We start from the raw sequence: 26,483 nt of genomic DNA on the forward strand, positions 1-26,483 counted from the left end.
TGTGGGTGCCCATAGCCATACCCAGGATTTGTTTGTAGGCATTGCCTTCAAAGGAGAAGTAATTGTGGGTTCCATAGAGCCTAGCCACCTGTGGTCAGTGCATCTGAAGTGACAAGCAGTCCCTCTCGAAATATACCGAGGGTCTCACTGATGCCTTCACAGACCACAATTATCCTCCCAACCTTATACAAAAACAAATTTACTGTGCTTTATCTATCTAATCCCCCACCACCTCCCATAGTCCCACCATCCAACCACAGAGGAGCATTCCCCTCATAACTCAGTATCACACAGGACTGGAGCAACTGAATTACATTCTCTGCCAGGGTTTCGACTACCTCTCATTGTGCTCTGAAACGAGACTTGTCCTGCCCACTATCCTTCCTCCCCCTCCCACAGTGGTATTCCACTGTCCACCGAACCTACACAATATACTTGTCCATCCTTACACAACCCCTGCTTCCAACCCCTTACCACATGGTTCATACCCTTATAATAGGCCTAGATGCAATACCTGTCCCATACATCCTCCCACCTTCACATACTCCAGTCTGGTCACAATCATCACCTGTCCCATCAAAGGCAGGGCTACCAGTGAAACCAGTCATGCGATCTACAAGCTAAGCTGCAACAACAGTGTGGGCATGACAACCAACAAGCTGTCTGTCCGCATGAATGACCACCAACAAACTGTGGCCAAGGAACAAGTGGACCACCCTGTTGCTGAACAAGCTGCCAAACATGATATCCTTCATTTCAATGACTGCTTCACAGCCTCTAACATATGGATCCTTCCCACCAACACCAGCTTTTGTGAACTGCGCAGGTGGGAAGTTTTGCTGCAACACATCCTGCGTTCCTGTAACCCTCCTGGCCTCAACATTTGTTAGTCACTGTCCTCAACCAACCAGCCCCTTCCCTGTACCAATTCCATCACTATGCAGCCGTCATCCCACCATCACGCCCAGTCTGTTTACTTCTCTCCTTTCCCGCTATTCCCCCCCCCCCCCCCCCACTCCCACCCCCACCCCCCCACCCCCCACCCCGCCCCCCCACTCACCAGCTCTCCCCTGCCCTCCATCTAACTAGCAGCTCTTCACTGTCAGCCACCCCTATCATACTATCCTTCCCCCTCTGTACCCCAGCCTCCTCTTACTACCACACAGTCGCCACTCCCATCATGCACTGGTGCTGCTACCTGCAGTGTGGGTATAGTTGCCTGAGACTGCAGTCACATTTGTGTGAGCTGCGTTTGTGTGTGTGTGTGTGTGTGTGTGTGTGTGTGTGTGTGTGTGTGTGTGTGTGTGTGTGTGTTGTCTATCTTTGATGAAGACCTTACTGGCTGAAGGCTGTAATTGTGACAGTCTTTTTGTTGTGCCTATCTGCGACTCAGCATCCCTGCTATATGGCGAGTAGCAACTTTTATTTTCGTAAGATTGTTACATTCCATCCTGGACTTTCCGTTACCCAAATGATCGTGAACTTGAAAAAGACAGTGAACTGAAAATGAATAGCGTTTTTTCAAATAGTGTCAACAACAAACACAGATTATCAGGGAAAAAGAGTAGTGTACTATTACTAGCAGACAGTCATGGCAGGAATCTATCCAGCATACTCCGTGAGAAAAATCGCGACATAGCAGTAACTAGTGTAGTGAAACCGGGAGCGGGATGTAAAAATGTTGTAGACATTAACTCTCAGACGAAATTAATGCAAGAAAATGACTTTATCGTCTGTATAATGGGTTCAAACGATGTGGCAAAAAATGAAGCAGAGGTTTGCGTGAAAACGCTACAGAATTTTTTACAAGCTAATAAATGCAGAAACACAGTAGTTGCCACACTTCCTCATAGGCATGATCTGATTTATAATTCGTGTGTAAACAAAGAAATTCGGAAAACAAACATTAAAATAAGGAAACTGTGTTCTCAATACACTAAGTGCGATGTACTGGATATAAGCAAGCTGCATGGAAATCTGCACACGAAGCATGGAATGCATTTGAACTATGATGGGAAAAGATTTGTTTGTGATCGTGTTAGTGAAATAATCAAAGAAAGACTTGTAAGGGATAGAACAATTTATCAGCTTCCTGAACATCTTTCCAACAGCGAGGAAAACAAAATAAACAAGAAAGAAGAACGAAAATACAACGCTGCTGACGTTCCTAATTTAAACTAGAGGTATGTGATGCTGTAAATATGATTCTCAATTACCAAATCGTGAATACGCCTGAACTAAAAATGTATCACCATAATGTGCAATCCCTGCGTAACAAGATGATGAAATTAATGTTCTATTAACACATGAACTTAATGATATCTCAGTGTTATGCATTTCTGAGCACTGGCTTAACCCAGAATTAATCCAGAATACGAAAATAAACAAATTTGTCTTGGCTGCTTACTACTGCAGGAAAAACAGCAAACAGGGTGGGGTAGCAATTTACACAAAGGAAAATGTAGATTTTATTACACTACCTGACTTAACTAGGGCAAATGTCGAAAAGGATTATGAAATTGCAGCTATAAAAATTACTCTGTTCAACCTGGTTATTGCTACAGTTTACCGATCACCGTCCGGGAATTTTGAACTTTTCTTAAACAAAATGGAGTCATTGCTAAATAAAGTAAATAAAATAGATTGTGAATTGATAATCTGTGGTGACTTCAATATTGACTTCCTCACGAATAGTGGAAATAGGGAGACCATTTTGAACCTTGCAACGTCCTACAATTTAAAGGCTGAAGTAAAAGCAGCTACCCGAGTATCAGAAACTTGTCAAACAGCTCTTGATCAGTTTCTAGTAAAGAAGAGTTTACACAACACCTCACTAAAAATTTTCAATGCAGGTTTTAGTGATCACCTTGCTCAAATATTAAGCATAAAAGTACAAGGCAGTATTATTAACAACATGTCTCTTAGAACAGCATATCGAAGCTATAATCAGCTTAATGTGAACTACTTCAACAACTTATTACAGAAAGAAAAATGGCTAGGAGTGTACAAAATGAATGATATAAATGAAAAATTCGACACTTTCATTGATACATTAACCCATTTCTTTGAACTTGCATTCCCACTGAAAACATTAACCATACGGGGAAACTCTAGAACAAACAGCTGGATCACAAAGGGAATACGGGTTTCATGCCAGAAGAAAAGACTACTTCATGAAATATGTAACTCAAAAAATTCCTCACCTGTAGTACGCGCATACTATAAAAAATACTCCAAAATATTAAGAAAAGTAATAAAAGCAGCAAAAATAATGCATAATGATGAAATCATTTATAATTCAGCTAATAAATCAAAGGCTATGTGGAGTGTTATAAAAAAAGAATGTGGAGAATACAGACAACCTTGGAAAAATATAACACTATCACATAAAAATAAAAAAGTAACAAACCCCTTAGAAGTAGCTAACACATTTAACAACTTTTTCACAGGTGTTGCTGAAAATATGTTACAATCAAACTTTAAGAGCATCCAGGCAAATGAATATAAAATAAGTACATGTAGAGGATCAATGTACATCAGTTCTGTTTCACAAGATGAAGTAGCTAAAGCAATAAAAGGACTAAAAAATTCCAAATCGGCAGGTATTGATGGTATACCTGCAACAATGTTAAAGAAGAGCGCATCAAACCTAATTGAAGTACTCACACATTTATGCGACTGCTCACTTCAGGCAGGCACTTTCCCTGATGTGTTAAAAACATCAAAAGTTATTCCTGTATATAAAAAAGGGGATAAAGACAATGTAAATAACTACAGACCCATCACAATTTCCTCCTGCATCTCTAAAGTACTGGAAAAAGTTGTGTATGAGAAACTTATGAAATTTATAAATAAAAACAGCATCCTATGTAATGAACAACATGGATTCAGAAATAAGAGGTCAACGACAACTGCTGTCTATGAGTGCATCAATTCCATCCTAAACCTGATGGACAAAAAACAGGAAACAATAGGAGTCTTTATTGACTTGTCAAAAGCATTTGACATGGTGGACCATAAAATTCTGCTATCAAAGCTAGAAAGATATGGTATTCGAGGTCTGTCCAACAAGTGGATCAGTTCCTTCCTGACAAATCGTATGCAGGCAGTGTGCGTCAAGCACACAGATATTGAACTAAAAACTGTATCTAATCACTTATCTGACTATAAACAAATAAAATGTGGTGTACCCCAAGGATCCGATTCTATTAAAAGGAGACGACGATGAACAGTTACAGCAGACAGTAAACACGGTCACGAAACAACTTAGCAGCTGGGCACAGAGTAACCAGCTTGTAATAAACAGTAAGAAAACCGTTGCTCTAAAATTCCACAATGTTCCTAACAAGGACATGTTTATCCCATCAGTCTCTATCAATGACGAACCAGTTGGTAACAGTACTGAAACCAAATTCTTAGGACTTTGGCTGCAGAGTAACATCAGATAGAATAAGCATATTGAATGTCTCAATACAGAACTGAGCAAAACATGTTATCTTCTTTGTTCATTAAAATCATGCTGTAGTGAGAAAACAGTAATGAATGCATATCATGCGTACTTTCATTCTCGTCTTAGATATGGGGTCACCTTCTGGGGAAACTCTAAAATAGCTAATAGCACTTTTAAACTACAAAAAAGGGCCATTAGAATCTTGTTTGGGTGCAAGCCTAGAGACTCTTGTAAACCCCTGTTTAAGAAATCCGGTATTCCCCCATTACCGTGTGTATACATTATGGAAACCCTTTTGTTCTTTAAATTAAATGTAATAGGCAAGGACCAGAGGCTACAAAAAACTGTGATATACATGAGCACTTTACCAGACAAAACAGGAACTTACATATGACTCAAATCAGCACAGCACTGTGCCAAAAAGGTACTTTTCACATGGGAGTTAAGCTTTATAACAAACTTCCTGAAAACATAAAAGCTATCACTGAGGTCAATACATTTGGAAAATCTCTAAAGTCATATTTACAGCATCACTGCTTTTATTCCATTGAAGAATATTTAAATTTATGAAATGTGTTATATAAATACTTGTGTGTAAAGTGTATTATTGTAAGCTTAAATATGTATTATTGTAAGCTTAAATATGTATTATTGTAAGCTTAAATATGTATGCCTTGAAATTACTTTCAGCCTGTATATTTATAACTTGACTTGTCCAATGTCTTATGCATAAGCTGCTATGTAGACAACAGGACCAATAAAATACAATCTACAATCTACAAGTAAGTAAAGTGCATGAAGGATAGAATGTTAAGAATGAAATGCCCATTGCTTCCGAGTTTGTCAGACTGCATCATCAGATTAGGCACAGAAAATCACAAAGGAATTTGTCTTGGATTGTTACAGGTATCTGGGAATCCACAGAAAACTTAAATTTGGGTTGCTTGGCAGTTTGTAATCAGATACTGGAAATATTTTCTTGATTGATGTACAGAGGTAACCTTTCTTTTAGATGTGTGAATCTAGTGAGTTAAGAATTGTTGTTTAGTGTCCAAGTATTATACAATATTAGTTACTTTGTGGAGCTGCTTTTAGCTTACATATTTTTCACTAGATAAATGTCTTTAAACACCTATCAAGCTATGACAGAAGGACTAATCAGTGTGGTATAAATGTGATGTAGTGTGTTGTAATGAAGTGTGTTATAGACCTGCTGGAATGAGAGATTGGCTGAATTTTACTTTCAAGTAGCACCAAGAAAATAGTTAACACTGTTTACTGTACTACAACTTCTCAGTTACTTTGTGCATAAGTTCAGAAGTTACCAGCCCACTGTTAATAACTTGAATATTATTGGAGGCAGTTGCCAAGAGATTTTTCTATGGAAACAATATCTGTTAGATACCTTTTTAACTCCTTGTTGAATAATATCCTTCAACAGTGGCATAACTGGGGCTTCCTGAGACATGTCGTCTTTGTAACTCCTTCCTCTCACAGCTCTATTTCAGGTATAAAATCAGTGAATTCCAATACAACAGAGTTAAACAAGAAAATGCACCCCTGATGTTACAAGCTGATCTTGATTCTTTACCTAAAATGTTATTTGTGTCAATTTTAATCAGCCAAATTGCATTTTTAATTGAACTGTCATGGAAAATAGGGGAACCATTCAGTGTGTTTAAGATCTATGGAGGAAAGCACATAGGAAGTTTAGGGAAACAAAATCCAAGCAGCAACACCTGCATGATTGTACTGTACCATAATATTTATTTCTTTATTTTTCTTTATTTACACACATCAAAAAAAATTTTCCATCACCTTGGTTCCAAGAGTTCCAGAACCTGACAGAAAATTGGAGTAGAGATCAACATAGACATCATTTACACCCTTTTTATCGCTCATGAAAACCACACATTGCATGTTGTACCACCATACAGCGAGGCCTTCAGAGGTTGTGTCCAGATTTCTGTACACACTGGTACCTCTAATGCCCAGTAGCATGTCCTCTTGCACTGATGCATACATGTATTTGTCGTGGCATACTATCCACAAGTCCATCAAGGCACTGTTGGTCCAGATTGTCCCACTCCTCAACAGCAATTCGGCGTAGATCCCTCAGAGTGGTTGGTGGGTCACATCATCCATAAACAGCCCTTTTCAATCTATCCCAGGCATGTTCAATGGGGTTCATGTCTGGAGAACATGCTGGCTGCTCTAGTCAAGCGACGTTGTTATCCTGAAGGAAATCATTCACAAGATGTGCATGATGGGGGAGTGAACTGTCATCCGTGAAGACAAATGCCTCGCCAATATGCTGCCAATATGGTTGCCCTATTGGTCAGAGGATGGCATTCACGTATCAAACCACCAGCAGTGTATGTTGGCCCCACATAATGCTATTCCACAACAGCAGGGAACCTCCACCTTGCTGTACCAGTGTGTCTAAGGCATTCAGCCTGACCGGATTGACTCCAAACATGTCTCCAACGATTGTCTGGTTGAAGGCATATGCGACACTCATCAGTGAAGAGAACATGATGCCAATCTTGAGCGATCCATTCAGCATGTTGTTGGACCCATCTGTACCGCACTGCACGATGTCGTGGTTGCAATGACGGACCTCGCCATGGACATCGGGAGTGAAGTTGTGCATCATGCAGCCTATTGCACACAGTTTGAGTCAAAACACAGCGTCTTGTGACTGCAGAAAAGCATTATTCAACATGGGGGTGTTGCTGTCAGGGTTCCTCCAAGCCATAATCCATAGGCAACAGCCATCTACTGCAGAAGCAGTCCTTGGGTGGCCTGAGCAAGGCATGTCATCGACAGTTCATGTCTCTCTGTACCTCCTCCATGTCTGAACAACATCACTTTGGTTGACTCCAAGATGCCTGGACAATTTGCTTGTTGAGAGCCCTACCTGGCAAAAAGTAACAATGCAGATGTGATCAAATAGCAGTATTAACTGTTTAGACTGGGTTGAACTGTGGACAATATGAGCTGTGTACCTCCTTCCTGGTGGAATGACTGGAACTGATTGGCTGTCAGGCCCCTCTCTCTAATAGGCACTGCTAATGCATGGTTGTTTACATCTTTGGTTGGGTTTAGCGACATCTCTGAACAGTCAAAGGGTCTGTGTCTGTGATACATTATCCAGCATCAATGTCTATTTTCAGGAGTTCTGGGAACCAGGCTGATGCAAAACTTTTTTTGATATGTATATTTAGCCATCTGTAGACATTTTAAAATGCATGCAGTTACATCATTTTTTCAACACAGGTTCTTACACAGCAAGAAGATAACTGGCCCATAATGAGAGATTGCAAGCTGCTGATGGCAGTCCAACATTAAGTCTTGGTATGGCTCCTTTCAGCCACTCAGATCAAATAACTATTGTTCACACACTTCTGAGTGGTACATTATCCTTAGATGATTTGATTCATTAACGATAAAATGCAACACCTTGTTTGAACTTTCTTTATGTGTGTACATTAGTGTACATCATACTATAATCAGTATATTCTCCATTTTAAAATTTACACTAATAATCTGTTTTCTTATTTCTGATTTTCTGATATTATTTTGTGGACTTGATTTGTTTCTGTGTGCTTGTTATTTATTGGTGTATTGGCACTAGTGTTTTAAGTTGTCATGAGATGTGACATTATTATTGTTTTAAAATTTGTCATTTATTTTTCTTAAACCAGAGGAACTGTTGAAGTACTTTGTTTACTTTGAGCATTAAAAAAAGGAGTGTTGTGGGAAATTGGATGACAATGACACAATCTGCTTCATTCAACTTTTTGTAATCAATTACATTAACAAAAGATGGTTACAATTGGTTTGCAGAATTTCAAGGTGGCAGTGTGTCCATCAGCTATGATTATTTGAAGGTGGACCAAAATCTGAAAAAATTCCAAAAACCATTAATGCTGGGCCAACCTGCTTTTTGTAGGGGATTCTTCAATACTGCCTGTTCAATGATCAGTCATCAAACAAGGCATGGACCATTATTTTGCAGTTAGTTCGCATTAAATCCCACATCACATCTGTAGTTCTAAATTAGTACTTAATGTTGTTTGTTCATTGTTGTGTTCGTAGTCTTTCATGGAATATGCTGCTGGTCCCAAGTCATTGTCTTTGAATCAAGAAGCATTAAATTTTCAAAGAATTAATATTAAATGGTCAAAGGATTATTGCTCAGGTAACTTCCAATGGTTATTCTGACAAATGTAGTTTCAGAACCTTAAAATAACTATATGCTTCAATATTTCCACTCTCAGCACTATTAATACACAATACTTCTGCCTTCACCAATACTATAAAACAAAATCAAGTCCCTTAGCAACCACTCTCCTTCAAAGAGAATCCAACTCACAACACATTCCTACCAAGTCTCTATACCTCTCTCTTACTGAACAAGAACAGTGATCTCACATAGAGGGCAAATAGTTTATAACACTTTCGATAACAAATGCTGGCACAACCTCATAACAATTAATATAACAGATTCACATGAATTTAAGTGAAATGTTTCAACATTAAGATAAATGTGCAGGAAGTGTGGAATAACTCACATTTATGAATGTGTGTACATCAAAATTATGCTTATCAAACAAACCCACTGCCATTGTACATTTATTACTATATTACTCACTTGTTGCGTTATACAATCCCCCCCCAGAATTCCAAACATAAGCATTTATGAGTGGGAATCTGCTATTCCCATAATTCAACAAGTCAAATAAATAAACATGTTTTGTGGAAACCGAATCATCAGAAATTACCAAAACTGAGTATTAGAAAAGTTACACAAGAAATAATGTCTTATCTTCTGGTTTTTTCCATTGTCCATCCTCCACTCCAGCATAATGTCCATCCATACTAGTGCAGTATCAGTAGTCTCTTGCTTCATTGTATTGGGTCATCATTTGTTTGCCCTGCAACATGTTTTTGGTGTCAATACTGTTACAATGTCAAGTTGAACAAATATATTTCAAGGATGACACAATACATGTGAGTCACAGATTAAGTAAACAAAGTAAGACCTATGTACATGGTAACAGTCAAATCAGCACTGAGTCCAAGTCTAGCGGCCGCTGGCTGGCTGTTCGCTAAGGTGGCGCAGCTGCTGCATGGCTGGCAGACAGCGCCGCGGCACTTTGAAAGATCGGCAAGTCACAACACTTTTCCCCCCTATGAATTTTTTGCACTGGTCTTGATGGAGGTGGCCTGTAGACTGCTAACGTCCATAGGTGTTGTTTGCTGGCCATAAAATCTCGAGGAGGAGGCTTCCCGTACGGACGGAAGTGTCCCCTATGATAACGGGTCGAGATGACAGGAGACTTGGGGGTCGAGTCTGCTGGGGCCCCATGCCCCAATCTGCCCGTTGCAGCAAGTCCAGTTGTTATAACAGGAGATATGGGCAATGTGTCGGCGTCCATAGGAGAAGGAGGCGAGTAGAGTTGCTCCGACAGATGATGGTCATATGGTTCCTGCATGGGCACGTCTCCTGGTGGCGTCAGTTCTTGTGCTGGCACTGAGATGATGGTAAGAGGACTGCGTTGTGACTAATGAGAGATTCCAAGATCCCAAACATCAGGTAGAGCCGAAGGTGGTGTAGCGGCATTCGCAATAGGCGTTGCTGGCATACGAGGCCGAAGCTGGTCTGAATGGCGCACTGCAACACCCGTGTCCATCTGGATTTCATACAGGCGTCGCCCACGGTGTCGTAAGATGCAGCCAGGACTCCATTTCAGCCGCTTGCCATATCCTCGTACCCATACAAGGTCGCCAGCGGTGAACCGGCCAAGCGAAGGCACCCGCGGCCGTGAGGTGGAAGGCCGCAGAAGATGAAGTAGCGTGCGGGGCTGTCGGCCATGTGAGAGCTCAGCCGGGCTGGGTCGCCCATGGGGGTGAAATGGTTGTTGTTGTTGTGGTCTTCAGTCCTGAGACTGGTTTGATGCAGCTCTCCATGCTACTCTATCCTGTGCAAGCTTTTTCATCTCCCAGTACCTACTGCAACCTACATCCTTCTGAATCTGCTTAGTGTATTCATCTCTTGGTCTCCCTCTACGATTTTTACCCTCCACGCTGCCCTCCAATACTAAATTGGTGATCCCTTGATGCCTCAGAACATGTCCCACCAACCGATCCCTTCTTCTGGTCAAGTTGTGCCACAAACTTCTCTTCTCCCCAATCCTATTCAATACTTCCTCATTAGTTATGTGATCTACCCATCTAATCTTCAGCATTCTTCTGTAGCACCACATTTCTAAAGCTTCTATTCTCTTCTTGTCCAAACTATTTATCGTCCATGTTTCACTTCCATACATGGCTACACTCCATACGAATACTTTCAGAAATGACTTCCTGACACTTAAATCAATACTGGATGTTAACAAATTTCTCTTCTTCAGAAACGCTTTCCTTGCCATTGCCAGCCTACATTTTATATCCTCTCTACTTCGACCATCATCAGTTATTTTGCTCCCCAAATAGCAAAACTCCTTTACTACTTTAAGTGCCTCATTTCCTAATCTAATTCCCTCAGCATCACCCGACTTAATTAGACTACATTCCATTATCCTTGTTTTGCTTTTGTTGATGTTCATCTTATATCCTCCTTTCAAGACACTGTCCATTCCATTCAACTGCTCTTCCAAGTCCTTTGCTGTCTCTGACAGAATTACAATGTCATCGGCGAACCTCAAAGTTTTTATTTCTTCTCCATGAATTTTAATACCTACTCCGAATTTTTCTTTTGTTTCCTTTACTGCTTGCTCCATATACAGATTGAACAACATCGGGGAGAGGCTACAACCCTGTCTTACTCCCTTCCCAACCACTGCTTCCCTTTCATGTCCCTCGACTCTTATAACTGCCATCTGGTTTCCGTACAAATTGTAAATAGCCTTTCGCTCCCTGTATTTTACCCCTGCCACCTTTAGAATTTGAAAGAGAGTATTCCAGTCAACATTGTCAAAAGCTTTCTCTAAGTCTACAAATGCTAGAAACGTAGGTTTGCCTTTCCTTAATCTTTCTTCTAAGATAAGTCGTAAGGTCAGTATTGCCTCACGTGTTCCAGTGTTTTTACGGAATCCAAACTGATCTTCCCCGAGGTTGGCTTCTACTAGTTTTTCCATTCGTCTGTAAAGAATTCGTGTTAGTATTTTGCAGCTGTGACTTATTAAGCTGATAGTTCGGTAATTTTCACATCTGTCAACACCTGCTTTCTTTGGGATTGGAATTATTATATTCTTCTTGAAGTCTGAGGGTATTTCGCCTGTTTCATACATCTTGCTCACCAGATGGTAGAGTTTTGTCAGGACTGGCTCTCCCACGGCCGTCAGTAGTTCCAATGGAATATTGTCTACTCCGGGGGCCTTGTTTCGACTCAGGTCTTTCAGTGCTCTGTCAAACTCTTCACGCAGTATCATATCTCCCATTTCATCTTCATCTACATCCCGTTCCAGTTCCATAACATTGTCCTCAAGTACATCGCCCTTGTATAGACCCTCTATATACTCCTTCCACCTTTCTGCTTTCCCTTCTTTGCTTAGAACTGGGTTTCCATCTGAGCTCTTGATATTCATACAAGTCGTTCTCTTATCTCCAAAGGTCTCTTTAATTTTCCTGTAGGCGGTATCTATCTTACCCCTAGTGAGATAGGCCTCTACATCCTTACATTTGTCCTCTAGCCATCCCTGCTTAGCCATTTTGCACTTCCTGTCGATCTCATTTTTGAGACGTTTGTATTCCTTTTTGCCTGTTTCACTTACTGCATTTTTATATTTTCTCCTTTCATCAATTAAATTCAATATTTCTTCTGTTACCCAAGGATTTCTACTAGCCCTCGTCTTTTTACCTACTTGATCCTCTGCTGCCTTCACTATTTCATCCCTCAAAGCTACCCATTCTTCTTCTACTGTATTTATTTCCCCCATTCCTGTCAATTGCTCCCTTATGCTCTCCCTGAATCTCTGTACAACCTCTGGTTCTTTTAGTTTATCCAGGTCCCATCTCCTTAAATTCCCACCTTTTTGCAGTTTCTTCAGTTTTAATCTACAGGTCATAACCAATAGATTGTAGTCAGAGTCCACATCTGCCCCTGGAAATGTCTTACAATTTAAAACCTGGTTCCTAAATCTCTGTCTTACCATTATATAATCTATCTGATACCTTTTAGTATCTCCAGGGTTCTTCCATGTATACAACCTTCTTTCATGATTCTTAAACCAAGTGTTAGTTATGATTATGTTGTGCTCTGTGCAAAATTCGACCAGGCGGCTTCCTCTTTCATTTCTGTCCCCCAATCCATATTCACCTACTATGTTTCCTTCTCTCCCTTTTCCTACACTCGAATTCCAGTCACCCATGACTATTAAATTGTCGTCTCCCTTCACAATCTGAATAATTTCTTTTATTTCATCATACATTTCTTCAATTTCTTCGTCATCTGCAGAGCTAGTTGGCATATAAACTTGTACTACTGTAGTAGGCGTGGGCTTCGTATCTATCTTGGCCACAATAATGCGTTCACTCTGCTGTTTGTAGTAGCTTACCCGCATTCCTATTTTCCTATTCATTATTAAACCTACTCCTGCATTACCCCTATTTGATTTTGTATTTATAACCCTGTAGTCACCTGACCAGAAGTCTTGTTCCTCCTGCCACCGAACTTCACTAATTCCCACTATATCTAACTTCAACCTATCCAAATGGTAAGAAGCCAGAAATTGGGGAAGCGCATCAGCAGCAGCAGAAGAAGTCAAGAGTTTCCTCATCTGAGCCTTAAATGTGTGGACCAGTCGTTCAGCCTCACCGTTTGACTGTGGATGGAACAGAGGGGACATGACATGCATGACGCCATGACGGGCACAAAAATCCGCAAAATCAGAAGAGGCAAATTGCAGACCATTATCAGTAACAAGAGTAGAGGGAAGGCCTTCCAGAAAGAAAATGTGAGCTAGAGCATTGGTGGTTGCCGCGGTGGTAGGCGACGTGCAACGGACAATGAAAGGAAAGTTAGAGTAGGCATCAATAATGAGAAGCCATTAAGTACCTTAAAAACATCCCATGAAGTCAGCATGAATACGCTCCCAGGGCTTCTCAGGCGAAGGCCACAGTGACAAAGATGACTTCGGGGAGGCGGACTGTGACGCACAAGGGCTGCAGGCAGCGAACATGTGTGCGATATCAGAGTCGATCCCGGGCCAGTACACATGACGGTATGCCAGAGATTTTGTGCGAGAGACACCCCAGTGCCCTTGGTGAAAGAGGTGCAAGACTAAAGCATGCAAAGATGCAGGTACCACAACACACAGCGAAGCATTGTCGGTGGAAAGGAGGATAACACCATCCCTAGCCGTGAGGCGGTAACGCAAAGCGTAGTAGTTCTGCAATGGATCAGAAGTCTTAGCAGACGGACGATCTGGCCAACCCTTCTGAATACAGTGTAAAACCTGGGAGAGGGTAGGATCAGAACCTGTAGCAGTCGCCAGCCGGTCCCCAGTGATGGGGAACCCATCCACAACCCACTGCTCGGCAACATCCAGGTGGAAACACAAAATTTCGTCCCTATCGATTGCCGGATGAGGACCTATGGGAAAGCAAGACAGTGCATCAGCATTCGAATGTTGAGCCGTCGGCCAATTATGAATCTCATAATTGAAACGAGACAAGTAAAGAGCCCAACGCTGGAGGCGGTGAGCAGCCTTGTCGGGAAGTGACGTTGATGGATGAAACAAGGAAACAAGTGGTTTGTGGTCCGTAACAAGATGAAATTTGGATCCATAGAGAAAAACACCAAACTTATGAAGAGCATAAACAATGGCCAAAGCTTCTTTTTCAATTTGAGGATACTTTCATTGGGCATCCATGAGCATTTTGGAGGCATAAGCAATGGGTTGTTCAGAACCGTCAGAAAAATGGTGCGCAAGGACTGCATCAACCCCGTATTGAGAGGCGTCGGTGGCAAGAACAAGGTGTTGGCCAGGTTGATAAGTAGCCAGGCGCAGGGACTGTTTCAGCATAGTCTTCAATTTCTGGAAAGCCGCATCGCATGACACGGACCAGTGAAAAGGCACGTTTTTATGCAACAGGCGATGCAACGGCTGACCACCAAAGCAGCAGACGGTAAAAACCTGTGATAGTATGCTATTTTCCCCAAGAAGGCCTGCAGTTCCTTAACAGATGTAGGGCGAGGAAGGGCATTGATCGCAGCGACAGTTTGCTGAAGTGGACGAATACCATCCCGAGAGAGTTGAAACCCCAAGTATGTAATAGATGCCTGAAAATTTTTGATTTCTGAAGGTTACACTTAAGACCGGCAGTCTGTAAGATACGAAAAAGTGTGTGGAGATTCTGAAGATGTTTTTCAGTGGTGGAGCCAGTGACAACAATGTCGTCCATGTAATTTATACACCCAGGGACAGGGAGCAATAATTTTTGCAAGAATTGCTGAAACAGAGTAGGGGCGCTGGCAACCCCAAATGGCAATCGTTGGTATTGATAAAGGCCAAAAGGTGTGTTAAGGACCAGGACCTCCTGGGAAGCAGCGTTGAGAGGAAGTTGATGATAAGCTTCTGACAGGTCAAGTTTAGAAAAATTCTGGCCTCCAGCAAGTTTAGTTAACAATTCTTCAGGTCGGGGCATAGGGTAAGTGTCAATGAGGCACTGAGCATTTACAGTGGCTTTGAAATCGCTACAGAGACGAATATCACCATTGGGCTTAGCAACGACAATGACAGGAGAGGACCACTCACTGGTACTGACAGGAAGCAAGACCCCTGAAGCAGTGAGACAATCCAGCTCCCATTTGACCCGATCACGAAGGGCCACAGGAATGGGCCGAGCCCGAAAAAACTTAGGCCAAGCAGTGGGTTTGAGCGTGATATGAGCTTCAAAGTCGTTTGCATGGCCTAACCCAGGAGAAAAAGGGACGAAAATGTCGTCGACAAGGAATCCAAGTGAGCATAAGGATTAGCATCAGAGACGATATGGACAGAGTCATCTATGGAGAACCCAAAAACGCGAAAGGCATCGAAACCAAAAAGATTCTCCACGTTACTATGGTCGACCACAAATACGGGAACAGTGCAAATGACGGATTTGTAAGATACCTCAGCATTAAATTGTCCCAAGAGAGAAATCTTCTGTTTATTGTATGTCTGTAATTGCCTAGTGACAGGTGATAGGATTGGAGAACCCAACTGAAGATACGTCTGAGAATTGATGATAGTGTCAGCAGAACCAGTATCCACCTGCATGTAAACATCCCGACCAAGTATTCGGACAGTGAGGAATAACTTCCCTGAAAGGGAAGAAGTACCATTGACAGACAACACAGATGCAGAATCAGCATCACGTTCACAAACATCAGGTATGCAATTGGATTTGCAAACGGATGACAGATGACCCTTCTTTTTGCAATTGTGACACACAGCCCAACATTGGGGACAATCCTCCCATGAATGTTTCGTAAAACACTGCAGACATGAAGGAAGATGCCGGGGGGTTCTGCTGCAGTTTCTTAGAGGTTAGTTTACGGTTAGGCCGAGGCTGCGCTTGGGAGCGTACTGCAGCCATGTCGGCCGGCGGTGACACACCACACTTGTCGTCAACAGTGCACAGAGGTAGTATTTCCCTGACGTCACCCCACGCCTCTATTTGCGCTCCAGCAGCATGAGAAATTTCAAAAGACTGCGCGTTGGATAGGACTTCATCGAGAGTCAGACTTGCCAACTGAAGGGCACGTTGCCTAACGTCTTTGTTGGGCGCCAACCGGATAATAGCATCCTGTACCATGGAATTGGTGTAGGATTCTTTGTGAACGTCAGTAACAAATTGACACTTTTGATTGAGGCCGTGAAGTTCCGCAGCCCAAGCGTGATAGGATTGATTTGGTTGTTTTTGACAATGATAAAAGGCAATATGAGAGGCTTCCACATGCGTATGCTTTTGAGAATATGCGGACAGAAGTGAGCACATTTCAGCAAAGGACAAAGACGCAGGATCTTTCAAAGGAGCCAATTGCGACAACAACCGATACGTTTGAGGTGAAATTCATGAAAGGAACAGAGACTTACATGTTTGTTCGGCCGCGACATGAAATGCCAAGAAGTGCTGTTGAAGACATTTTTCGTAATCAGACCAGTCTTCCTCCATCTCATCGTAAGGAGGAAAAGGAGGTATAGACAACAACGAGAGACACCCTGCATTGGATGCCACGACAAAATCACGAATCGCCAATGTGAGAAGCGTTTGCTGTTCGATGAGACCTTGCAATAGTTGCTCTAAAGTAGCCATGGAAACCTGTGGGTCAACAATGAAAAAGAAAAATTCACTACCTCATCACCAATTGCTATAATGTCAAGTTGAACAAATATATTTCAAGGATGACACAATACTTGTAAATCACAGATTAAGTAAACAAAGTAAGACAAGTATACATGGTGACAGTCAAATCAGCACTGAGTCCAAGTCTTGTGGCTGCTGGCTGGCCGCTTAGGTGGCATGGCTGCTGCATGGCTGGCAGACAGTGCCACATGTAGAGGACGCGCATAACTGCATGGCGGCACTTTGAAAGATCAGCGAGTCACAACTGAACTGAACTGGATATACTTGAATTACTAGACAAATATGTATGTCAGAAAATTCTGTGAGGTGAAATTAGTCAACAGTTATAATCGTAAGTATATAATAAAATCAGCATCAACAACATTGTATATTTTTTCCATAGTATTTTAATACGAATTAATACATTTCAAAATTGTGTCTGTATGTACTGTTATGACAGAAATATCATGAATGAAACAGCAAAATTATGTATCCCAAAAACACACATTATTAATAATGACACACAAAACAACTTTAAACTTTTTCATAAGCTTGCAAAGGTAATATTAAATGCAAATATTGTAATTAACTACAATGGTAGATCATATAAACACATATTAAATACTGAAACTTTAATTAAATATTGACTGAAAATATTATAATTCGTATTCTCCACTTAATTGGTAAATGTTCAGTCACTGTTTGCCAATGAGTATAGGTTCCCTGAACCATCTACAGAATTTATAATAGTGTGTGTTTGTGTCCTTACACAGCAACATCAAATCAGTACAGTTATGTAGCACTACTAATACATTACATAACATGTTCTATTCAACTGTCTCAATTATTAAACACTATAAACATATATTCAATTGTTCAACATATTAAATGTTTTCAGATATGGTTAATAGTGACAAGGTTCATCACTACTTTCTTGAACCAAAACACTGTCACTCAGAAATACAAGGGACTGTCAATGGCTCAATGTAATTATTAATTCAGCATTAAATCATTGTATTTTTTGAGAGAAGTAAAAACACTGAGTGTGATGGTGCAATGATGGCTGTGTAGTGCTGAAATGGAAACAGGGAAAGGGCTGGATGGGTGAAATGATGGTGGAATGATGGCCGTGTAGTGCTGGAATGGGAACAGGGAAGGGGCTGGATGGGTGAGGACAGTGACTAACAGAGGTTGAGGCCAGGAGGATTATGGGAACATAAGATGTATTGCAGGGAGAGTTCCCATGTGTGCAATTCACAAAAGCTGGTGTTGGTGGCAAGGATCCATACAGTACAGACTGTGAAGCAGTCATTGAAATGAAGGATGTTATGTTTGTCAGCGTTTTCAGCAACAGGGTGGTCCACTTCTTTTTTGGCCACAGTTTGTCGGCAGCCATTCATGCGGATCTCCCAAGTCCCACTGTCCAGCCACAGAGAAGCATTCCCCTCGTAACTGAGTACCACACAGGACAGGAGCAACTGAATTACATTCTCTTCCAGGGTTTTGACTGCCTCTTGTCGTACCCCAAAATGAGAAATGTCCTGCCCACTATCCTTCCCACCCCTCCAACAGTGATATTCCACTGTCCACCAAACCAACACAATGTACTCGTCCGTCCTTACACTACCCCTGCTTCCAACCCCTTACATCATGACTCATACCCCTGTAATAGACCTAGATGCAAGAACTGTCCCATACATCCTCCCACCACCACCCACTCCAGTCTGGTCACAAACATCACCTGTCCCATCAAAGGCAAGGCTACCTGTGAAACCAGTCATGTGATCAACAAGCTAAGATGCAACCACTGTGCTGCATTCTATGTGGGCAAGACAACCAACAAGCTGCCTGTCCACGTGAAGAACTATGTTACAGTCACCAAATGCTACAACTGTCATGACTATGGGCACATTGCAAAGTACTGTAGGGAAAACAAACCAATATGCTCCCATGTGGAGAATGTGACCATCTAAAAAAAAGGACTTAGAAACAACAAGTGAGCAGTAGTGTGCATTTCATGTGCAAAAATGAGGAAATAATGTGGACAATGAGGTAAAGATGTTGCGACATGCCAAATGTTCTCAGTGTGGGAAATTCACAGAACAGAATATGGATACTGAACCATTGTGTAATCTGCTGATGATCGTCACAGACAACCACAAAGTAAATACAAATGCAACCAATAAAAGGCTGACAGTTGAAGAAGATGAAACATTGTCTAGCAAGAAAACTATTGTATGCAAGCCCAGTGATCAAATGGATTGTAAAGCGACTTGTAATGCCTGTAAGAAATGGAAATTTCCATTGAAAAGAAAGTGAGATACAGAAAGATCAAAAATATTCTGGTCCAATGTGAAGGGTAGAACAAGAAGAGACATAGCAACACAAACTGAAAAAATTACTGACTGTATAAACAAAGCCAATAATGAGATGGGCAGTAAAATTACCATTAATAAGAATCCAAGAGGAAAGGAGTGGAGCTTCTGGAAGTGGCTAAGCAGAAAGGACAACAAGGAATGCACAACATGCTTATCTCTAGGCAACTAAGACTTAAAGAAGAACATACTCTCAAATTCAGAAATAATCGAAAGTACAAGGAATGCAAGGTGTGACAGCACGCAACATGTTATAGTAGCAGAGTGTGATAACATGCAACAATTAATAGAGGAAGATTATGAAAATACACAGATCATAGGAGACTCTCACACATGGCAACAGGAATCATGAAAGGGATGTAAACGATGACGGACATGACATGAGAAATGGAAGACATTTATGGTTGGACTTGCGGCTGTTTATGAAACGTGTAAAAACACAATGAGACTATCTAAATTGGAGGATATGCACGTATTAATGACAGGAATAAGGCACCTGGTTAGACACATTCATCCAAAAGGCAGCACCATAAATTTTCCTGTCATGTAGGAAGTTGTTCTTATTCAGCTCAGTGTCAACAACTTGCCTACAAATACAGAGGAACTGCATACCCCACTTGATGTATCTTAACAGGAGGCAGAAGACACTTGATATTGAACATCTGTAGAAGCAATTAGTGCTGACACTTGTGTGAATTGTATATGATCACAGATCAGAATGGCTCCATAGCTACGTGCTTACTAGGTTCCCGTAGCATTCACATATAATGTGCTTGCACATCAGAGGCAATGGGACAGAGACAGTTACCAAAATAGGCCAGATAAATACAATGTGCAGTGCCATGGTGATGGAAGACCTTTGGAAAGTGTGAGAGTTGTACCTAAACATACTATGCACACAGGAGCCATATTCCAGAAATGGAGCATTACCGCACACGCCAGTTACACTACTGGTCATAACATTAGGTCACCATTCAATAGCCACGATTGGGGTGCCAGATTAAGACATAACAGTGATTATGATACATTGACAAATGGAGACAACAGAAAAAATGACTGCCTTAGGAAAATTTTACATGACCAATAAATATTTTCAGTGCAGCCAGAAGATACAACCATTTATAGAAACAGCAGCAATACTGGGTTGATACGGCAGACACATCTTCATAATCGATGAAAATGGGAAATCAACATTGTGGCATGGCAGAGTAACTGATGAAGAGGTGCAGCAATAAATATAAATATCACCCTCATAAATATGAAAGACAGTGGCCAAATAGCATATTGGAAGGATATGTGATGGATGTGAAACAAATGACCATAATCTCATTTACTTCAAAATTACAGATGCATATAATGACTTAGATGCTAACATCCAGTACGAGCAACTTTAAAATCTACACAAAGTAGACTGAGAACTGTTAAAGACAGAACCCAACTTACAACCACTTCAAGGAAGAAGATTTGATTTTTCCGCCAAAGCCAACACATTGGTGTAAGGTTTACAGGTTGTACAAGAGAAGATGGTCCCAACATTTGTTAGGAAATCAAAAGGATGTAAAATTCCCTGGTGTCCTGTCATAGAGTCTTTAAGACACAAAGCAAGGCTGGTTAGAAGACACCATCAGAGATCCTTAGAGGAAATAGAAGGCTAAGTTTCTATCGAACAGTCAAACAACACTATAAAGAACTACTACATCAAACAAGAGTAGAAAAAGGGAGGCATACTTTAAGGACCAAATGGTAACAGATGTTTGTGGATTTCCATACAAACTTGCAATGAACAAGTTTCAATCACCTGCTATATTACCAACCCTGAGATGATCCTATGGCATGATGAGTTCAGAGTGGGAAACATCAGTGCAGCATATATTCAGAACTATGTTACTGAATGATATGTTGAGGATGAAAGACACAAGGTATCACTGTCAATTTTGCTCTTGACAACTACAGCAGCACATGAATAATACTGTTGTGATTCCATTTCCCTAGGAGGAAGCACGGCTGGGAATAATGAAGTTCAAGAAGAAGAAGAAATCACCAAGGAATGATATAGTTATGGCAGAAGTGTTGCATCAGCTAGTGGACCACATTGTACCATGTATAACAGAGTTAATAAATGAATGTCCTTTGCAGGGATGGGCGCCCAGAGTCTGGAAAATCTCAATTATCATTATACTAAAAAGGGGGAAGGCAAAGACCCAAACCTTGCAAGCTGATTTGTTAGGTAAATGCTCTAGCCAAAATACATGAAAAGCTTTTGTACCATTGACAGTGGGATGGACATGTAATAGACATGAGCCCCCTGCAGTACAGTTTCAGGAAAGGGAAATCCACCTAGGATAAAATAAATCACAAAATGGACATTGTGAACACCTCAGACAACAAGTATGTTATAGGCATAATGACTGATATAGCTGCAGCATTTGATAATTTATGATGGCCTGCCCCGTTCAAAAACTGAAACAGATTCATTGTCCCAGGTGTCTATAAAAGCCTACAAGATCATTGCATGGACAGCCAGATGCAATTAGAATGTCCTGGAAAGAAAATTGAGAAAAACATCACCAAAGGGTGCCCATAGCACTGTGTTTGTAGTCCACAGTTCTGGAGTGTTGGCTTAGGGCCATTACAAAACCAGCTTCAGAGCATAACAAACACTAGAGACTGCATTGCCTATGTAAACGATCTGCTAATAGTATTTGCCAACTCAGGGGCTAAATTAGAGGAAAATAGTAAGGTAGTTCATGAAATAGTACATGAGTGATGTCTAGAAAACAAATTATCAATAGCAGCACACAAAATAGTTTGTTTATTACTAAAAGGAATATTATCAAGACCACAAGATGTGCCTCTGCAAAACATCCAGCTGCAACAACCTGTGAAAACAGAGGAAGTATGTATGTACCTTGTTATAACAATTGATGAAAAGCTAAATTAGGGTTTCTTCCTGTTCCAATCATGGAAGGAGTGCAAAAAGAAGATTGTTTGAATGCTTCTGTGTGTGCGGTAATTATTCTAATCTCATCCTCATGATCCCTATGTGAGTGATACTAAGCAGATTGTAGGATATTCCCTATCACTGAAAACCGGTTCTTGAAACTTTGTTGATAGACTTTCTCGGGATAGTTTACCGGTACATCCGTCATCAAGAGTCTGCCAGTTCAGTTTCTTCAGTATCTCTGTGACATTTTCCCATGGACAAACCTTTTATCATTCATGCTGCCCTTCTCTGCATACATTCAATACCCCTGTTAGTCCTATCTGGTATGGATCCCACACACTTGAGTAATATTCTAGGACTGGCCGCATGAGTGATTTGTAAGCAATATCTTTTGTAGACTGATTCCACTTCCCCAGTATTCTACCAATAAACTGAAGTCTACTATCTGCTTTACTCACAACTGAGCCTATGCGATCATTCAATTTCATATCCCTACAAAGTGATACACCTCGGTATTTGTAAGAGCTGGCCAATTCCAACAGTGACTCATTGGCATTACAGGCTTAGGATGCTACATCTATTCATTTTGTGAAATGCAAAATTTTACATTCCTGAACAATTAGGGCAAGTTGCCAATCTCTGCACCATATTGAAATCTTATCAAGATTTGACTGAATATTTATGCAGCTTCTCTCAGGTAGTGCTTCATTATAGATAACTACATCATCTGCAAAAAGCCTGATTTTACTGTTAATATAGTCTTCATGGCCATTAATATTCAACATGAACACCAAGGCCTGGAAGTTACTTCTACATCTGATGATGACTCTCCATCCAACATAACATGTTGAGTCCTTCCTACCAAAAAACCCTCAATTCAGTCACAAGTTTCACTTGATAGCCCATACGATCATACTTCTGATGAAAAGCGTATGTATGGTACTGTGTCAAATGCTTTTTGGAAATCAAGACGTTGTCTTGATCCAAAGTTTTCAGTATATTCATGTGAGAAAAGTGCAAGCTGTTTCATATGATCAATGTTTTTGAAATCCATGCTGGTTGGTATCGAGGACATCATTTCCTTCAAGATACCTCATTATGTTTGAGCTCAGAATATGTTCTAAGGTTCTACAGCAAAATAGATGTCAAGGATATTGGACAATAGTTTTGTGGATCACTTTTACTGCCCTCCTTGTAGATGGGTGTGACATGTGCTTTTTTCCAAGAACTGGGCATGGATCTTTGTTCAAGGGACCTATGATAGATTATTGTTTGAAGAGGAGCTAACTCTGCCGCAAAAGCAGTATAGAATCTGATATGGATTCATAGGGCCCTAAAGCTTTGTTCAGTTTTGACAATTTCAGTTGTTTCTAAACATCACTGGCACTATTTCTGATTTCAGTCACCTTTTCAGGGGTACTAGAATTAAATTGAGTTCTCCTGAGTTTTCCTTTGCAAAGGAATATTTGAAAATAGAGTTAAGCATTTCAGCTTTTCCTTTGCTATCCTTAGTTTCAGTTCCTGTCTCATTCACTGGGGACTGGACATTGACTTTCATACTACTAACAGGCTTTACAGGAAACCAGAATTTCTTTGAGTTCTGTGAAAGATCACTTGACAATATTCTGCTACGGTACTCATCATGCACTGCTCTCTTGACAGAAAAATGCATTTCATTCTGTAAAAGTTTCTTTCAGTGACTGTATACCATGGAGGTTCTATGCCATTATGAACTGTTCTACTGGGCACATATCTATCCGCTGTGAGGTCAACTATTCTTTTAAACTTGAGCCAGAGTTCTTCTACATGCTCCTGCCCTGTGCTGAAAGTTTCAACTTCCTCACTGAGATATTATACTAGTTAGTTTTTATCTAGCTTACTGAACATATACACTACTGGCAATTAAAATTGCTACACCACAAAGATAATGTGCTACAGACGCAAAATTTAACTGACAGGAAGAAGATGCTGTGATATGCAAATGATTAGCTTTTCAAAGCATTCACACAAGGTTGGTGCCGGGGGTGACACCTACAAGGTGCTGACATGAGAAAAGTTTCCAACTGATTTCTCATATACAAACAGCAGTTGACTGGCATTGCCTCATGAAACGTTGTTGTGATACCTCGTGTAAGGAGGAGAAATGTGTACCATCACGCTTCCGACTTCGATAAAGGTCGGATTGTAGCCTATCGCAATTGCGGTTTATCGTATCGTGACATTACTGCTCGCATTGCTTGAGATCCAATGACTGTTAGCAGAATATGGAATTGGTAGGCTAAAGAGGGTAATACGGAATGCCATGCTGGATCCCAATGGCCTCATATCACTAGCAGTCGAGATGACAGGCATCTTATCCGCAAGGCTGTAACGAATCGTCCAGCCACGTCTCGATCCCTGAGTCAACAGATGGGGACGTTTGCAAGGCAACAACCATCTGCATGAACAGTTCGACACATTGGCAGCAGCATGGACTATCAGCTCGGAGACCATTGATGCGGTAACCCTTGACGCTGCATCACAGACAGGAGCGCCTGCGATGGTGTACTCAACAACGAACCTGGGTGCACGAATGGCAAAACGTCATTTTTTTTTGGATGAGTCCAGGTTCTGTTAACAGTATCATGATGATCACATCCGTGTTTGGCGACATCACAGTGAACGCACATTGGAAGCATGTATTCGTCATCGCCATACTGGCGTGTCACCCGGCGTGATGGTATTTGGTACCATTGGTTACACGTCTCAGTCACCTCTTGTTCACATTGACGGCACTTTGAACAGTGGACGTTACATTTCAGATGAGTTACGACTCGTGGCTCTACACTTCATTCAATCCCTGTGAAACCCTACATTTCAGCAGGATAATGTACGACCACATGTTGCAGGTCCTGTATGGGACTTTCTGGATACAGAAAATGTTCGACTGCTGCCCTGGCCAGCACATTCTCCAGATCTCTCACTAACTGAAACGTCTGGTCAATGGTGGCCGAGCAACTGACTTGTCACAATACGTCAATCACTACTCTTGATGAACTGTGGTATCGTGTTGAAGTTGCATGGGCAGCTGTACCTGTACACACCATCCAAGCTCTTGTTCGACTCAATGCCCAGGCGTATCAAGGCCGTTATTATGGCCAGAGGTGGTTGTTCTGGGTACTGATTTCTCAGGATCTATGCACCCAAATTTGCGTGAAAATGTAATCACATGTCGGTTCTAGTATAATATATTTGTCCAATGAATACCCGTTTATTATCTTCATTTCTTCTTGGTGTAACAGTTTTAATGGCCAGTAGTGTATATCTTTCTGCTGCTTTTAGTTGTCCATTGAACTATGGTAATCATTGTTGCCACAACCCTGTCATGGTTTGTGACACGGGTTTTAATGTGGACAACCTAAAAGAAGTCATGTGTATTTGTTGCCATTAGGTCCAATATACTTCCACCGTGAGTGGGGTTCCCAATTATCTGTTCCAGACAGTTCTCAGAGAATGTGTTTAGTAAAGTTTCACAGGATGTCTTACCATGCCCACGACTGACAAATCTGTAATTCTCTCTGTTAATTGTTGGTTGTTTAAAGTCTCCAATGATGATTACATTATGGTTGGGGAACCTACATACAAGTGAACTGAGGTTTTCTCTAAAGTTTTCAGTTACATTATGAGAAATGTCTGGTGGGTGATAGAAGGATCCAATTATCATTTTATGCCCAACCTCCCCAACAATGCTACAAATTGTTAGCTTTGTTAAACCTCCCTGGGCAAGGCCAGTCTTCTCAACCTTCTCTCCCAGTCGCTGGAATGACCCAAGAATGACCTCTCAGCCCAGCTGACAGGCATCATTTGTCACAATGTGTGCCAGCACCCTGTTCCCTCAGTGGTTGCTGGAATTGCCTCTTCAACTTGTTGAATGCGGCCCCCAGGATTACATGCTGAGTGCACCAGGTGGCCTTTTGCATCCCTTCCTGCCATTTCTGTAAGGGGTACCATCATTCAACGTCCTTTGGAACTGCTGATGTTTAATAGATCCATGCCCTTTTGCAATTGTCTCTACCTGACACTGGACTAAACAGATTTCCCCAAAACAGGTGAAGTGAGTCCCATTCGCTCGGTTTCGGTGAAAGACACCTCCTCAAACTCGTTGGTTAGGAGGACTGGTACAACATCCTTAGCCCTCCCTGGTCTCCGTCCGCTCTGCGCAGGATGCCTAGATTACCACTGACATGCCACTTAAACTCAAATGGATGACCAATGATAGATCCTGTACTTTCTGCAGAGGAGAATAGTCCATGGGAGAGGATAGTACTTGAGGTACCGCTGATACAGGTATCACATGACTCTCAGGGGCTCTATCCACACACTGATGTGCAGCAGC

General features: G+C 41.3%; 1 protein-coding gene across 1 annotated transcript; it reads left to right on the forward strand.

Annotated features, from left to right (window-relative positions):
- The first annotated feature begins 1,506 nt into the window (after nt 1–1,506).
- Nucleotides 1,507–4,228, forward strand: LOC124613531. Its single transcript, XM_047142241.1, has 2 exons — nt 1,507–1,672; nt 3,810–4,228. Exons 1-2 carry the CDS (start codon nt 1,507–1,509, stop codon nt 4,226–4,228), a joined length of 585 nt encoding a protein of 194 aa, XP_046998197.1.
- The last annotated feature ends 22,255 nt before the right edge of the window (nt 4,229–26,483 follow it).

Source organism: Schistocerca americana, chromosome 4 (genome assembly GCF_021461395.2).
Source record: "Schistocerca americana isolate TAMUIC-IGC-003095 chromosome 4, iqSchAmer2.1, whole genome shotgun sequence".
In the NCBI taxonomy this organism is placed as follows: domain Eukaryota; kingdom Metazoa; phylum Arthropoda; class Insecta; order Orthoptera; family Acrididae; genus Schistocerca; species Schistocerca americana.

Bases quoted from the DNA above. Each gene is read 5' to 3' on its own strand.
- LOC124613531 (XM_047142241.1), top strand. From the start codon at position 1,507: ATGAATAGCGTTTTTTCAAATAGTGTCAACAACAAACACAGATTATCA. The intron at 1,673-3,809 runs GTAAAAATGTTG...GCATCTCTAAAG, and splicing joins AGTGAAACCGGGAGCGGGAT to TACTGGAAAAAGTTGTGTAT.